Raw genomic sequence first — 16,544 nt, 5'->3', positions numbered from 1 at the left:
TCACATGGAATTTTGCTCCTGGCTGATATGGTAGGATACATACATGTGTAGTGTGTGTGTGTTGGTGGGAAGAGGCAGAGACAGAGGGATGGGGAGAGAGGTTAACACACTAATTGACTGGGACTTCCTGATGGTAGAAATTGTCTCTTCTAAGTTCTTTAATTCCCATAACATGGTTGGCTGTCAATCAATGGTTGTGAAAATGTACTGAAACACCACCACGTAGAAGGAAAAACCCTGAACTGGAACTCAAAAGATGTCGTTTCTAATTCCTAGCTAACCTTCTTTTAGACAAATAAGTGAACTTCTCTAAGTCTCACTTTACTCACACATTAAATAAAGATGCCATACAAAATCATCTTTTTAAGCTCTAAATTCAAGAATCTACTCAAAAGCCAACTTCCCTCAGAAGCTTCTCCTTATCTCGTCACTACCCACCTTACAGTACTCCCTTCTCTTCTGTGCTCCAAGAAACTCTACTTCTGCTGTACTGGATGGTGTGTGTGTGTGTGTGTGTGTGTGTGTGTGTGTGTGTGTGTGTGTGTGTGTGTGTGTGTGTGTGTGTGTTTGAGTGTGTTTTCCATCAGTAAACTAGGCTCCGAGATAAGAAACTGTCTAATTTGACATTTCACCAAAACCTGGTGGAGGCTCTAACACAGAGTGTACCAGTGTGCCATTAATGACCATGGTAGAATGAACACATAAAAGAAAAAAAAAGAAAGAATATCAACTGATTATATTTTTTTAATTGTTGAGAAAAGTCAGGGTAAACCTATAAAGGAAACCCTATACACCCAGGGTAAACCTATAAAGGAAAACCAAAGAAAGTATGCCTTTAGAACATGAATAAGGATATATAAGACAAACAAACCTTACTTGACACAGTAGTTTAGAAGTTTATAACTTTTTTCTTTGCCCCATGAACTCATGCTGAGCAAAGAACTCATGCATAGCAAAGTTGTTTAAGTGGGACACACAATAAAATGTGTACGATAGTATTCACAGCAGCTTTATTCATAGTCAACCATTGGAAATGGCACAAGGATCCAACAACAGGAGAGCAGATAAGGCACATATCCCTACAACACACTCCTCAATTGAGAGGAACCTTCCACATATTACTTCAATGAGGAGAATGAATCTTAGAACATTTTTCGGAGTGAAAGAAAACTTACACAAAATACAACTTACAATTATGTGAAACTCTGAAACAGGCAAAACTAATTGCCAGTTTTAAAGGATCATCACAACAGCTTCCTTCGGGGGATGAGGATGGGGGATGATTATATACGAAAAGACATGAGTTCACCTTCATGTACAAGGCTAATGTTCTACATCTTGATAGGATCTGGGGTTACATGGGTTATTCATTTCTCAAATTTCATCGTCTTGTATTTGTGATATACACATTTCACTCTGTATAAACATTTTACCTTTAAAAAACTTGAGGTACTGAATTCTCTCATCAATTATATGAAAACTGAAGTGTTCAGGGGTCAAATGTATTCAAGGCTGAAACTTACTTAGAAACACATCAAAAAAAAAAAAGGAAGACAGACTACATGGATAGAGGGATGGAGAGATAAGCAATGGAGAGTAAAATGTAGGTGTTGGGTATACGGCTGTACCACCACATGATCCTTTCAACTCTTCTGTAATATTTAAGTTCTTCCTTTTAAAAGATGAAAAAAATTATTATTTTTTTTTTTTGTCTTTTCTAGGGCCACACCCACGGCATAAGGAGGTTCCCAGGATAGGGGTCTAATCGGGGCTGTAGCCACCAGCCTACACCAGAGCCACAGCAACGCAGGATCCGAGCCTCATCTGCGACCTACACCACAGCTCATGGCAACACCAGATCCTTAACCCACTGAGTAAGGGCAGGAATTGAACCCGCAACCTCATGGTTCCTAGTCAGGTTTGTTAAGCACTGCGCCACAACAGGAACGCAAAAAAAAAAAAAAAAATATTCTGTTGACTAAAATTGCTATTTGAAACAAAATGTGGTACACTGAATCTTCTCAGGGAGAAAGATCTTACTTGTTTCTTGGGATTGTTTTCAAGAATCTTTTCAAGCTTTTACTTCTCTAGCTATAGAATAACAACAAAAGAAATACTGCAATAGGAGGAAACACTTGAAAACTTATGTAGTGCTTGTAATGCCCACTCACTCTTTTAGATTCAGCTCAGAGGTAATTTTCCCTTAAACAGTTTCCCTGGCACCTAAAGGTGTCCTTCATTATAAGATACTACCTTATAAATGAAGAATCACCAGACAAAACCAGATGAGAAGTCTAAGGAAAGTGATGATGGGAGATAAATTCTCATGGGTCTACTATGTTTCTTCCTATCTTATGAGGAAGACACTGGCTGTCCTTTATTTTAGATGATTGTTTCAAGGATGCTTCTATAGCAAAAGGCCTTGAATGATATAAAGTCTCCTTCTAGAACAACAGAAAAGTTTGCTTATGGAGTTCCCGTCGTGGCGCAGTGGTTAACAAATCCAACTGGGAACCATGAGGTTGTGGGTTCGATCCCTGGCCTTGCTCAGTGGGTTGGGGATCTGGCATTGCTGTGAGCTGTGGTGTAGGTTGCAGACGCAGCTCAGATCCCACGTTGCTGTGGCTGTGGTGTAGGCCGGTGGCTATAGCTCCGATTGGACCCCTAGCCTGGGAACCTCCATATGCCCCAGGAGCAGCCCTAGAAAAGGCAAAAAGACAAAAAAAAAAAAAAAAAAAAAAAAAAAAAAAAAAGAAAAAAGAAAAAAAGAAAAAAAAAGAAAAGCTTGCTTAGAGCCCTGAAAGCTAGGAATAGTGTCTTTCCCTGTGGAGCAAATGGCAGCCATGCTTACTGCACATTATGAAAGACTCATGTTCCACAAGCCAGTCCCCCTTCTATAATGGGACCCACTGTGTATACAGGCCACACTTAATCCACTTCATTCTGTGTGAAGTGAGGCTTCAGGAACCAAAACAAATGCTGATTTGTCATTTGGGCTACTGCTATTATTGCTGTGAGTAATGAACTGTGTTTTGTCTCTGACCCAGAGGCTTCATCCTATCTTCCAAAGTATCAATGAAACTATGGCAGGCTAATTTGTTGACTAGTAGGTAGAGTGAGATTTCATTAGCTTCACAGTTCTTCACTGTTTTGCCAATAAGAATGGGAAATTCACAAAGGCATTTCTAGAAGAGAGCTTTGCACACTGGCTAACGAGATTTAAAGAACGTCCCTGAGAATGGTAACAAACATGCTGACCAAATAGTATGGTCAACAAAGCAATAAAACAGTCTCCCACTTCATTGCCTGTAATGAAGAGGAACTGGGGAGCCCATGCAGGCTGAGTACTGGGAAGTGAGTTCAAAGGATTCACAGTGGGCCTGAATGGTGTTAACTCTTCTCTGGGCAAGAGGACAGCATCCCAGGCAGGCCAGGGTGTGCATCAAAGGAAAAACTAGCACTAAAAGTCATCCTGACAGGAAAAGCTTTCACCCCCTTTCATATAACAGGTACAGAAACATGTCCCTACAATAAGCATTGAAGAGAAAATGGAAATCACTTATGGGCAGAAACCAGGTGAACTGTCAGAATTTTGCCTGGTTCACTTTGCAGATGAGGTGGCAGGAGTCAAGAAGGATTGTTAAGAATGGAAACTGTGAGGCTCCCATCATGGCTCAGCAGAAATGAATCTGACTAGCATCCATGAGGATGGAAGTTCGATCCCTGACCTTGTTCAATGGGTTAAGGATCCGGCGTTGCCATGAGCTGTGGTGTAGGTTGCAGACACAGCTTGGACCTGGAGTTGCTGTGGCTGTGGTTTAGGCCAGAGGCTACAGCTCCAATTCCACCCCTAGCCTTGGAACCTCCATATGCCTTGGGTGCAGCCCTAAAGAGACAAAAAAAAAAAAAGAATGGGAACTGCTAAGCCATCCCAGGGCTTAACACCTCTTATACTCTGTCCTGCCAACTTCAGATGCCCCCAAAGATGCAGTAAAAGGTCTCTGAGGTTTTGAAGTGCGTCCTCTCAACTCTCACTGCGATGAGAGAGCTCTGGCCTCCTCCTCGAGTGGATTTCCACAGAAAAACTTAGGGAGGCACTGATAACTGGGGAGCTTGCTGCCCCAGCCTGGGTTCATAAGGAGGGAGATGGTCACTGGAGAATGATAAACTGACTCCAAAACATCTAGATAAATGAGTATGGTCAGTCCCATCCTGGAAATTTCCTTTATCCTTTATATGAAAACCAGGCATTAACTTAAATATGACAATGGAGGAAAAAATAAGGTGAATTCTTTTTTTTCCTTTTTCAGCTTCACTTGTGGCATATGGAAGTTCCCGGGCCAGGGATCAAACCTGAGCCACAGCTGCAGCAATGCCAGATCCTTAACCCACTGCACCGGGCCAGGGCTCCAACTGGCAATGCCATAAACAAGAGCCAGATCATTAACCCACTGCACCACAGCAGAAACTCGCAAGGTGAATTCATTTTTAAAAAGGCTCCTGTATATGAGTCAAGCCCAAATCAACAAAAGGACATAAAGCCTGCAGCCTTAGGCAGAAGTCAGTCTGGCTGTCACTTCTGAGTCAAAGCGTCCCCAATGCTGAAAGAGATGATGTCAGCATGATAACCTTGCTGTTCAACATAGGACTTTGAAGGGACCAAAAACACCTGAAGTTTGATTGGCTCATGAGCAGCTACTGTATTGCTTGAAAATAACAGCAAATGCCAAGGCTGTCACAGAGGTTCACTTCCCTCTGAACCCTTCATCCTTCCCTCCCCACCTATGCTGACTTCAGCTGCTTTAATGAAAAAGATGATTAGAGGAAAGGACCCAAGTTTTCCTGCCCTAAGTGGAACTAAGGGCCACAGACACCCATCTGAGACTGAGAGGGAGCCTTGGGAAGGGGAGGGACTCAAACACTTACAAGTCTGTTTGTTATAGGCACTGAGGTCACCATCCTACCTGAACCTGCAGGAGGAGAAGGGCACAAAATTTAAACTAAAGGGTTTTAAGCAAGGTTCTCAGTGGGGAAGGGAAGGTAATGTGACCTTGTTCAAGGGGTTCTAGTCCCCATTCAAGATGCTGCTTTTGCTTCCACATCTGAGTCTAAAGTAGGAATTGATGGTGTGTACTTACATTTTCTCATCTTCTAAGCACTGGAAAAGAATCTGCTGGTCAAGAGCAGCCATGCAGGAGTTCCTGCTGTGGCCCAGCAGGTTAAGAACCCGACTAATATCCATGAGGATTCAGGTTTGATCCCTGGCCTTGCTCAGTGGCTTAAGGATCCAGGGCTGCTGTGGCTGTGGTGTAGACCGGTAGGTGCAGCACGATTTGATCCCTAACCTGGGAACTTCCATATGCCATGGGTGTGCCCCTAAAAAAGGAAAAAAAAAAAAAAAAGAAAGAAAGAAAGAAAAAAGAGCAACCAGACAAAGAGAAGGATGACTCATATATTTATTCCAAGGGCCACTACTTTCTCCGCCATGTGCAACAAATGTGTGAATCAGAATTGCACAAAGCCAGGAGTTCCCTCCATGGCTCAGCAATAATGAACTCAACTAGTATCCATGAAGATGCAGATTTGACCCCTGGCCTCGCTCAGTGGGTTAAGGATCTGGAGTTTCCATGAGCCATAGTGTAGGTCACAGACATGGCTCAGATCCTGCATTGTTGTGACTATGGCCTAGGCTAGCAGCTGCAGCTCAGATTCAACCCCCAGTCTGGGAACTTCCATATGCCATGGGTGTGGCCCTAAAAAAAGGCAAAAAAAAAAAAAAATGACAAAAATATTTCTGACTCTGGGTCCATCTCCTCTTGGTCCACACATCTTAATAAGGCAGTTCGGTTACTAAATATGGCTGTCTCCAAAAACGGATTATTAAGGGATCATCTCTTAATAATTAAGGGATCATCTTCTCTGGGCTGCTTCACAGATAATTATTAGCAAGAACATTTAATAAGAATAAATAAGAATATAGGAGTTCCCGTCACGGCACAGTGGTTAAGGGATCTGACTAGGAACCATGAGGTATCGGGTTCGATCCGTGGCCTTCTTCAGTGGGTTAAGGATCCGGTGTTGCCGTGAGCTGTGGTGTAGGTCGCAGATGTGGCTCAGATCCCACGTTGCTGTGGCTCTGGTGTAGGCCAGCGACTACAGCTCTGATTCGACCCCTAGCCTGGGAACCTCCATGTGCCGCAGGAACAGCTCAAGAAAAGGCAAAAAGACAAAAAAAAAAAAAAAAAAAAAAAAAGAACATTTAATGAGAATACATAAAAACAATCTCCCTAAGGTTATATACACATGTGAAAACACAGGATTCTGTCCTGACTACTCCTGACATGATGTGTCCTTATTTACTCCAACAGCAACCCTCAGGATGTCTGATGGTAGTATGGCCAGAAGGGAGCCTAAGAGATTCAAATATAGCTCTGGTTTAGCCACCTTTATGGCTTATTGGCTTGTCATGGTACTAATCAGAAGAATAACCACTTAGTTGACTACACAGCTCATCAAGACCTCCTACCATAGCCCACATGGAAAAAGGTGGAAGACAGACGAGGTCTCCCAAGAGTTTTTAAAAGCCCTTGACCTTCTTGTACCTGAATGTTCTAGAGCCCATATCTAGGCACCAGTAGGAGAAGAGCTGAAATGAAATGAATCTTTAGCCACTGACAGGACAGACTGATCTGTGGCATTGGAAGATCAATAGTGCAGTCTGATAAGGAGACACCTGGGAAAGATACACCTTAGATCCTAAAAGGTGCAAAGAATGGGAGGATAGTCATGATTATTTGTCTTTCCTAGTCACCTTGTCACCTTCCTATGTAGGAAAATGCCTTAGTGTCCTCTCTCTCAAATGGTTTCAAGTGCCTTCAATTTAACTGACTACTTACTGGGTCTGACTACCAGATGCTCCAACCACAATTTGGTTACCATTCTCCTCAAACTTACTGAAAAATCTATCAAAGACCATAGGGATGGTGCCAGCTTCTGCCCCCAAACAATGGCAATCAGCATCTCCATTCCCACTGCCACGGAGGGGACACATACCACCCAGCCTGCAGTATGGACAAACAAGAAAGGTTGGATCAACTGCCCGCAAGCAGTCTTAGTCCAAAGGTGAAGAAGAGACACAATTGTCTGAGGCAAATCTGGAATACTGAAGTTGACAAGCCAGCAAGGAGGTTGCAGGCACTGTCAACCAATGTTGCCTAACTAAATAGGTCTCATGTGGTGGCCCCCTAAAATTGTAAATAATACTTCCTTTTCAGAAGTACCATGTATACTTCCAAGGTTATGCTTCTCGTGTAGAAGCCAGGCATTGACTTCTCTCCTAAAGTGTGGCTTATTCTACACAGTTAGGAGTGGTCCTAAGTGGTCATAATTCAACTGTTTATGCAAACATCCTCGATAGGTCGTCTTTTCAAAATCAGGCTATCCTGGGTTACTCCGAGGAGGTTTCTGAGTGGGATCTGTTGCTGTTCCCATAGTCCGGTAGGAAGTGGGGCTTCAGAATGGATATAAATTTTGATGTTTTGGCTAGTGATTCTGCTGTGAGTGTTAAACTGTCCTGATCAGAAGTCCCATGTCTTCTCAAGTATCCATGAAATCGTGGGAGGCTCAGTTGTTAAGCTTGCAAAGAGGGTAAAATCTCAGTCCTTGACAATCACTGTATATTTATTATTCTGTACCAACAGTATCCTTTCAAACTACCATATTAATATTAAATAACCATTAGCATAAGGGGAATAGGGCTTATTCATTTTATTTTTAAATGATCCCCTACGACACACTTACGTGCCTAAATTAGGAAATGATTACTAAGACACTCTCAATAAATGGAGTATTTTACCACTTGTTTTTCCTGCTGAAAATCCTTTGAAATTCATTTTCTTTCTACTGTTTCATTCTGTTTTTAATCCTCAGTAGGTAAACTGGTGATTTCTCATCTTTTAAGTCAATGGTGAAAAATGACAATAAAATGTGTTTAAAAATAATACCTAAGGCTTCATGTTACCTGTTTGGATACAGTAATCATTTCAAGCTGACAAAAGTGACAGCATCTGATAAGGTCATATCTCAACATTTTATATAACTTTTATTTTCTCTACATGGAACGAAGTACAAGTGAACATGAGATCTTTTACCTACTTAAAATTTTTTGTCTTTTAGTATTATATTATCTCTGAGAAAATTCACATATTACAAAAATGTATTTCTTCAAAGACTAAAGACTCCCATTAATTCAAAACTCCCCCAAAGCAGCTACTATTAGCAGTTTCCTATTCAAATGCTAACATAAATGTAGAGCCGATAGAAATATGATAAGCCATGTGTTGTTTTCACTTCACTTACCTTACTTATCTGTGAGTACACACAGCCATCGCAATCTTTAACAGGTGCAGAGTTGCACAATATTCCATTACTTTGATATGCAGAAATTTCTTATCTAACTCCTTACTGATGGTGTTTAAGGTTGTTTCTACTGTAAACTATTACATTTAGAGTGGATAAGCACTGCGGTCCTACTGTATAGTACAGGAAACTATATCCAAACTCTTGTGATAGAACATGATGGAAGATAATAAGAGAAAAAGAATGTATGTATGTATGACTGGATCCTTGGCTGTACAGCAGAAATGGCACAACACTATATATAAGCTATACTTCACTTATATCTTGAATCTAATATACGGCACAAATGAACCTTTCCACAGAAAAGAAACACATGGACTTGGAGAACAGACTGCCAAGGAGAAGGGGTTAGGGGAGGGAGTGGGATGGACTGGGAGTCTGGGGTTAATAGATGCAAACTATTGCATTTGGAGTGGGTAAGCAATGAGATCCTGCTGTATAGCACAGGGAACTATATCTAGTCACTTGTGATGGAGCATGATGGAGGGAAATGTGAGAAAAAGAATGTATATATATATATATATATATATATATGTGCATGTGTGTATGTGACTGGGTCACTTTGGTGTACAGTAGAATATTAGACAGAACACTATAAACAAATATAATGGAAAAAATAAAAATCATTAAAAAAAACAAAAGAAAAAACCTATGCTTTAAAAATTTTTTAAAAATTGGTAAAGAAGCAATGCTGTAGTGAAGGTTCTTACATTTACATTCTTAAGTACTGCTCAGAGTGCTTTGCTGGATAAACACCCATGGAAAACAGATACGCTGAATGACAGTTTGCATGAGCACCACTGCTAGATTAACATGGCCCCTTATTTATAAAAGCACAGTAACACCAGGATAAAATTCTGCTCTCACCTTTGTTGCCAAGGATTTGAGTTTCCCCAGAAGTGACTGCTTATTGGAATAAACAACTTCCTCTTCATTGTCTTCTCCTTCCATGATAGCACAGCTGTCTGCAGCTGGGAGTTCACACTCTTTTGAGTTGGTGGTCATTACTAATTTGGAATATTTGTACTCCAGTCTAAGTAGTGGTAAATAAATAAAGTGGCTGTTTAGTATAAATTAATATGTATTTTATGTCAGCTATTTAAATTGTCTTGCATAGACCTGCCCCACCAACATATTTCCCTCACCCGCAGCCATCGCACTATGTATTCTCATTAATCTACTAGCTATGCACACGTCTTTTCCAGAATTCCAGAGAATCAGTGCAATACAGTTAACTTTATCACTTATTTTACATTGACTAAATTGTCCCATTATGACAAATTTCTAAAAAAACAAAGAGAACATTTCGGGTCTGGGTGCATTTTCTTCATTTATAAATATTTGGAAATTAATTCACAATGCAGCTTTCCAAAGTTTCGTTCTTAAGGATGAGAATATTACACGGGCATGTGATATGGCTTCTCCATATCACTCATTCCTTTCTACTCCTCACTCCAGATATTACAACTGTCCCTAGATAATACAATACAGAAAGTTCACAGCCCCACAGACATGTGAATCTTTTTTTCTTTTTTTGGCTTTTTAGGGCCATACCCATGGCATATGAAGTTCACAGACTAGGGGTTAAATCAGAACTACAGCTGCTGGTCTATACCACAGCCACAGCAACACGGGATCCACGCATCACCTATGACCTACACCACAGCTCATGGCAACATTGGATCCTTAACCCACTTCGCAAGACCAGGGATAGAACCCATGTCCTCACAATACTAGTCGAGTTTGTTCACCACTGAGCCATGACGGGAACTCCCTGAATCATTTTTAAAGAGTTACATCATGTTAATATGTAGTCAGAAGTTAGACTGATTCTCAATTTCAGATTCTTGAAGTCCTTAAGTAAAATAGAGGTGACATTTGCCTCTACATTTAGTCTATTTCTTTGCAAATATCTGCCCATGGGAAATTGAAAAAGAAAAAGTGGAGCAAGAAGGCAGCATGTTGTCATGAAAAGAAAAAAGACATACAAAGAAAACCTGCCTTCCATTCTCAGCTTTGCTCCCAGCTACCCGAGTAGCATGGAGCCTCTGTTCTTTGCCTTATTTTATTTTATTTTATTTTTAATAGAAGTAGTTGATTTATCATAATGTTTTAAAATGATTTTTAATGTTCTCTGATCTGTCTGTCATCAAAACAATGATCATTTCTGCTTGCTTTCTCAAAGGCCTTTCCTACAACTCTTCATGAGAAGAAATTTCTTGCATCCCTGAGAGAAATTGTTGGGTATAACGATTAAGTTTAAAATTTTCACAACAAGAGATTTTTCAGTGGTATCACAGAGGTTACTTACTTCTGATTCTTTTTCCAGAAGTAGCAAGTTAGAGCAACCAGCAAAACAGCTGTAAAAGCTCCCACACCTGCTCCCACTTTTAGCCAAAAGTCAACCGTTTCACAGGTGGACAACTTTTTCTCAGGCAGAGAAATTCCTTTAATGCACCACTTAGGTTCATTCCATACATATAAGGTTTCCTTTGAAAAAAACACACACACAGATGACATGAGAAATGAGATTGTGAAGAAGGGTTTTGCTAACGCTTTATTCACAGTCGTCAGAGAGGATTATTCAGCTTTCATCTAACAGAGGCTCCAAAAAAGAGAGGAGAGGAGAGAGAGAATAAGGAAATGATGAATGAAAAATGTGACAAAACCATGAATTGTCAGATCAGAAGGCTTGCTTCATGCTGAGGTTGAATAAAAATGACTCCATTTGGGTATATCATTTGTGCTATTTTCTTCAAATTTCTGATGAGCCCTGCCTTCTTAGTCATGTTTTTAAATGAAAACTTAGAGTACGCTAACTAACTGGGATGGGTTTTACCCACTCATCACGTAGATCCATTTCCTCAAAAAGCATCTCCCCTGAGTGGAATAGCAGACCTTGAACCCAGAACATGTAGGTGCACCAAGACCGGCAGGTTTTGGTGACTCGTTTGAAGGGAGACACACAGACAGTACCCCCTTCCCCAGACCAGAATGAGGTGGTGGGGGGGGAGTTACTCTGGGTCATCTCTACCCACATGAGGTTCTCACTCTCATTCTCCCAAAGTAGATGACAATTGTGTTAGGACAATGTTTTCAACAATCAACAAATTGCAATCAACAAATGAACAGTAAAATCAAAATACTGGGTCTCAGCCAGAAATTTTTAAAAATAAACAGATCAAGTAAGAGAGATCAGAAGCAAAAATCAGAGTACAGGGCATGGTTCCTATATATTTCAACATATACAGTGACGGGTGGCAATCTGTGGGATGGCTGTACCCAATGACATTAAATGACACATTACTTTTTTTGTATTTTTATTTATTATTTTTAGCTATGCCCATGGCATATGGAAGCTCCTGGTCCAGGTATAGAACCCATGCCACAGCAGTAACAACATCAGATGCTTAACCCCCTGAGCCACCAGAGAATGCTGGCATTGTATTTTTTGCTTAGTGTGCCTCATTAAATTTTCTGGTGAATGATGCTAACTTTAGCAACACCCTAAGAGAAGCATAACACCATAATGTTTCATTTCATACACATACACACTTTTACAGTTAGACTTGAAGTGCAAGATGTTCAGGAGGATCCTATTTATTTTGATGAAAAGTTTCAACCAAGTTTTGGATAAGAATTTTGAGAATGTTTTTAGAAAGGACATTGGTAATTGAAAAAAAAAGTAACATTTTTATTAAGCTTAGTGTGAATAAACTATTTTTTAAATGGCTCGCATGATTTTTATAAGAAAGACGAGGTAAAGAAATGAGGAGGCATGAGCAAGATGAACTACTGCCTCTCTAAGTGTAAATAATGACAATAAAGAGAAGAATGTTAACTTCAGTCAGCAAACACTGACGTCATCTGAAGGGCATCCAACTGAAAGCATTTATATGGTTGTAACAAAGATGCCACACCCAGGGAAAATTGCAAGGTCTATTGTCCAAAGACGGTCTTATAAAGAAACCATTAAGGGAGTTCCCATTGTGGCAGTGGAAACAAATCTGACTAGTAACCATGAGATTGTGGGTTAGATCCCTGAATCTTGCATTGCTGTGGCTGTGGCGTAGGCCAGTAGCTGTAACTCTGACTGGATCCCTAGCCTGGGAACTTCCATATGCCTCAGTGCAGCCCTAAAAAGCAAACAAAACCAAAACCAAACCAAAAAAAAAAAAAAAACCATTAACTCTTCAAATTGTTAAATAAAAGCAAACTATTGGCAGAATTTATTTTTTTGCCACACCCGTGGCATATGGAAGTTTCTGAGCTGCAAATCTGAGCCACAACTATAGCAATGATCCTTCAACCTACTGCACCAGGCCGGGATCTAACCTGATTCTCCACAGTGGCCCGAGCCACTGCAGTCAGAACTTTAATGCACTGTGACACAGCGGGAACTCCCAGAATTTCTTAATCATTCTACAACTTAGGCATTTTATACATTTCTTGGCTGTTCTAGTCATTAGAAAGCTTTATCCCTTCATTAGGTCACATGTCATTGGCAAACAAGAAAATGGCTAACACTGCAGCTGAAAAATTTATTCTTCTAGCATGTAGGGATACTTTGTGCACAAGGTGAGATAAATTTGATGACAAATTTTAAGACATACCTTTTAGTGATAATATGGTATCTCTTCAAATCTTCACTACTGTATAACATTTAGAAGTAATGCTTAATACATACTTAGAATCCAGTATAGGTTTTTGAGATCCAATTTGATAAGAGCACTTTTATCATGTCTTGTGTCTCTTTTAGTTTGTATCAGCTGTGTGTGGAGGACTTGCACTGTATAAATTTAACCTCATGCCCTTCTGGATTATGTCTTTACAGAATTAGGAAAGTGGACTCTCAGCCAATGTCAAGTGAATAATTGCAACGAATGGAGCAGGCAATAGGACAGAAGCACAGTAGAGTTATTAAAATTTTAAAGATACCCATCATGTTATTTTGCAATCATTGTTTTTTTCTGTCATAAGGCTTTGGCATCCAAAGAAACACACCCATGTCCATGGACATAATGGAAAATGCAGTAAAAGGTGTCACATGGATTGAAAGCTCATCAAAGAGGACTTCAAAATATATTATTCAGAGATCAGAGGTGAACATACCCACTTACTGTAGCAAACCCATTTCTTTGTTATTACAATGGAATATACTAAGGAAAGATGTTTTTCTAATTGAAACTCAATCTCATTGGCAAATATTTTCAAAACTTGCATCTAAGTACAACAGAAGGACACATTTAACTGACCTTGGTATTTCTCAAATGCAATTTGGAATTATACGGGGAGAATTACATATGCCAATGTGTCAAACAAAAGAAAGTGTTCCAAAAGATACTACTCTCCAGGCAAACATTTAAAAAGCTACACTGGGCAACTATCTGTGAGCAACATTCTTATAAAATGTTGAACACAGTGTTTTCAGTGAAGACAGTTTGAATGAGATAAAACTAGAGACACTGTTGTCATCCCACTATCTGAAACTTCTTATCATCACTTTACAGAATAGAAATATTAAATAACGCTTGGATACAAGGTTATTTAGCTTTTCAAAACTCCTGAGTTACACTCGGTGGCCAAAGAAGGGAATCTTCTGGGTTTCATTTACTCTAAAAAAGTGAGTATAATAAGTTCATCATAATTTTAGAGAAAAGGTAAAGATTAAATTCCACTGTGAAGCATAAAAATACATTATTATTATGAGGATTAAAAAGAAACTATTTTTTGCGAGGCTGGAATTTTCATACTTGACCCACTTAAAAACGTTCAAAAGAAACTGGCCTAACCATGCCCTAGATGCGTGAGCAGAGCTGTCACTGTGTGCTCTGAGCTGGAATGAGCTACCTACGTATAAACACAGTTACTGGATTAAATGAAACTTTCTAATTTTCATTTAGTACTGTCTATTTGGGGGCTTTTCTACTTAGTATCACAGTATTAACAAAAACTCATTTTACATTGTTATGCCTAAACTTTGTCATAAAATATGAAAAAAAGTGTTGGTCCATAGAAAAACTATTTTTAGGCCTATCTCTGTGTGTCTGAGTTTTGTGTCTGTGTGCTAGGCTTAATGTACAATTTAGTTCTTACTACATGTTCGCTGCCAGTCAAGTATGAAAAATACTAATTTAGAGAATAGTTCTTTATGTTTTGTTTTCTTGGAGGCAGACATGACTGCTTACAAATATGCCAAATGTATGGGATGGGGGAGGGGCATTCAGATTTTTTTCTCACACTTCAACCGTCTAACTGCCCAACTACAAGCTGTTGAAGACTTTTCTGGACAGAATATCTCTCCCTTTCTGATGCCCTTAAAAATGAGGATTCTAGTATGTCCCCCATTCTATGCTAACTCAAAAATCAATCTATCTAACTTCTAGGTCTCAGAAATACCACTGAAATCTCTGATCCTCTAATGCCGTTTCTCTAACAGTGTCCCCACACCGGTAGTGATCTATTCTCTCATCTGTGCTTCTGTGGTATCACTTCAATGTAATTTGAAGAGGGTGAGGGGTAAGCCATCTTGAAAGAGTAAAAGTCTGCATTTTTATATGGTACTAGTCCAGGCTGGTGCAGCTAAGTAGGGGCTCTCAAACACTATTTGTAGAAAAGCAAATTGATGTAACCAAAGCAATTTAGTAACATGTAGCTTGAACCTTAAAAATGTGATCTCCTTGAATCCAATTAATCTCTTTCCAGTAAGAATCAAACGTCCAGCAATGTGTTCATGACAGAGTTATTTACAAAATGATGGTTTTCAATTTTTTTCTTAAATGTCCAATAACAGGAGAAAAATTAAGTCCCAAATAGCATTTATATTAGAACCCGTCAATAACTAAGAGTCATGGGTTTTTTTTTTTTTTTTTGGTTGTTTTTGTTTGTTGGTTTTCCTTTTTTAGAGCCACACCCATGGCATTTGGAAGTTCCCAGGCTAGGGGTCGATTTAGAGCTGCAGGTGCTGGCCTACGCCACAGCCACAGCCACAATAGATCCAAGCCTTGTCTGCAACCTATACCACAGCTCACAGCAATGTCGGATCTTTAACCCATTGAGTGAGGCCAGGGATCAAACCAGCATCCTCAAAGACATCAGATGAGTTTGTTATTGCTGAGCCACAACAAGAACTCCCAAAAGTCAAGTTTTTTTAAAAAAAAATTTAATGATATGGGAAATATCTTAAATGTATGAAGGGAACAAAAGAATACAGAGTAGAATCCCAACTTTATTCTAAAAAACAAGTAAGCAAACAAATGATTGCAGAGAAAATATAGAGTAGGATCTTGACTTACATATATACATTTATACATATATATGCTTTACTATTTTTATATGCTTCTTCTGGAGAGTCAGTTATATCATCCTCAAAGTAATCATACCCATAACTGGAGTTCCCGCTGAGGCCCAAGAGGATTGGTGGAGTCTCAGGTTCAATCCCTGGCCTGGCACAGTGTTAAGGATTCGATGTTGCTACAGCTGTGGCATATGTTGCAACTGTGACTCAGATCCGATCCCTGGCCCAGGAACTCCATATGCTGTGGAGTGGCCAAAAAAAAAAAAAAAAAAAAAAAAATGTCCGAGTAGAAGTAAAAACAAGCGAAGAGGAGTTTGGAGACAAGGATATTCCCACAGGGGCCCAACATGAGTAAAGCCAAGGGAGAGATGAAGTAATAATCATATTTTAAAAATTATACCTACAACTCCATTATATAAATAACACCTTGGTTTAATTATATCACTTCTTTATAATCTGGATAAATATCCATAGTCTACAATTCCCTTGCTATATTTCATTTTCCCCAAATCCAGTATATATCTTCAGCTACCTGAAGATATCATATTGATATCACATTAACTATCAGCTATCACATTAAGTTAACTACAAGCTTTAGCCATGCTACTAACTCTTAAGTTTCTGCGATTTAAGTGATGCTGGACTAAACAATACTACCTCCAACGACACAGTTCTGCTTCCACAGGTTTGCCCCTTACCTGAAACCCTCTCTTACAGGCTCCCTCAATTTCATGGAAGTCGTGCTCTGTGCACAGAGGGCAAGCTTCAGCACTCTCCCACAGGAAATAGAATGAACATCCATCACAGGTGCCAGCTGGACACTTGCTGA

At 39.7% G+C, this 16,544-nt stretch overlaps 1 protein-coding gene across 8 annotated transcripts in view; it reads right to left on the bottom strand.

Annotated features, from left to right (window-relative positions):
• Positions 1-16,544, bottom strand: part of ELAPOR2 (endosome-lysosome associated apoptosis and autophagy regulator family member 2) — a 221,335-nt gene that overhangs the window by 9,616 nt on the left and 195,175 nt on the right. For all 8 annotated transcript variants that reach the window (XR_014815973.1, XR_014815970.1, XR_014815971.1 and 5 more), the window contains 3 exons: positions 16,414-16,540; positions 10,730-10,908; positions 9,286-9,451 (listed from right to left, as the gene is read on the bottom strand). Coding sequence is in view for 5 of the 8 variants with exons in the window: in XM_084977241.1 (XP_084833367.1) it covers positions 9,286-9,451; positions 10,730-10,908; positions 16,414-16,540 (472 nt within the window). In the remaining 3 variants the exon portion in view is untranslated. The remainder of the gene's footprint in view (positions 1-9,285; positions 9,452-10,729; positions 10,909-16,413; positions 16,541-16,544) is intronic.

The sequence above is a fragment of the Sus scrofa genome, chromosome 9, assembly GCF_054392235.1.
Source record: "Sus scrofa isolate SSC_HxYL_T2T_F1_AM1 chromosome 9, Sscrofa_HxYL_maternal_Yorkshire_Landrace_v2.0, whole genome shotgun sequence".
In the NCBI taxonomy this organism is placed as follows: domain Eukaryota; kingdom Metazoa; phylum Chordata; class Mammalia; order Artiodactyla; family Suidae; genus Sus; species Sus scrofa.
This window is presented reverse-complemented; position numbering and strand designations above follow the sequence as displayed.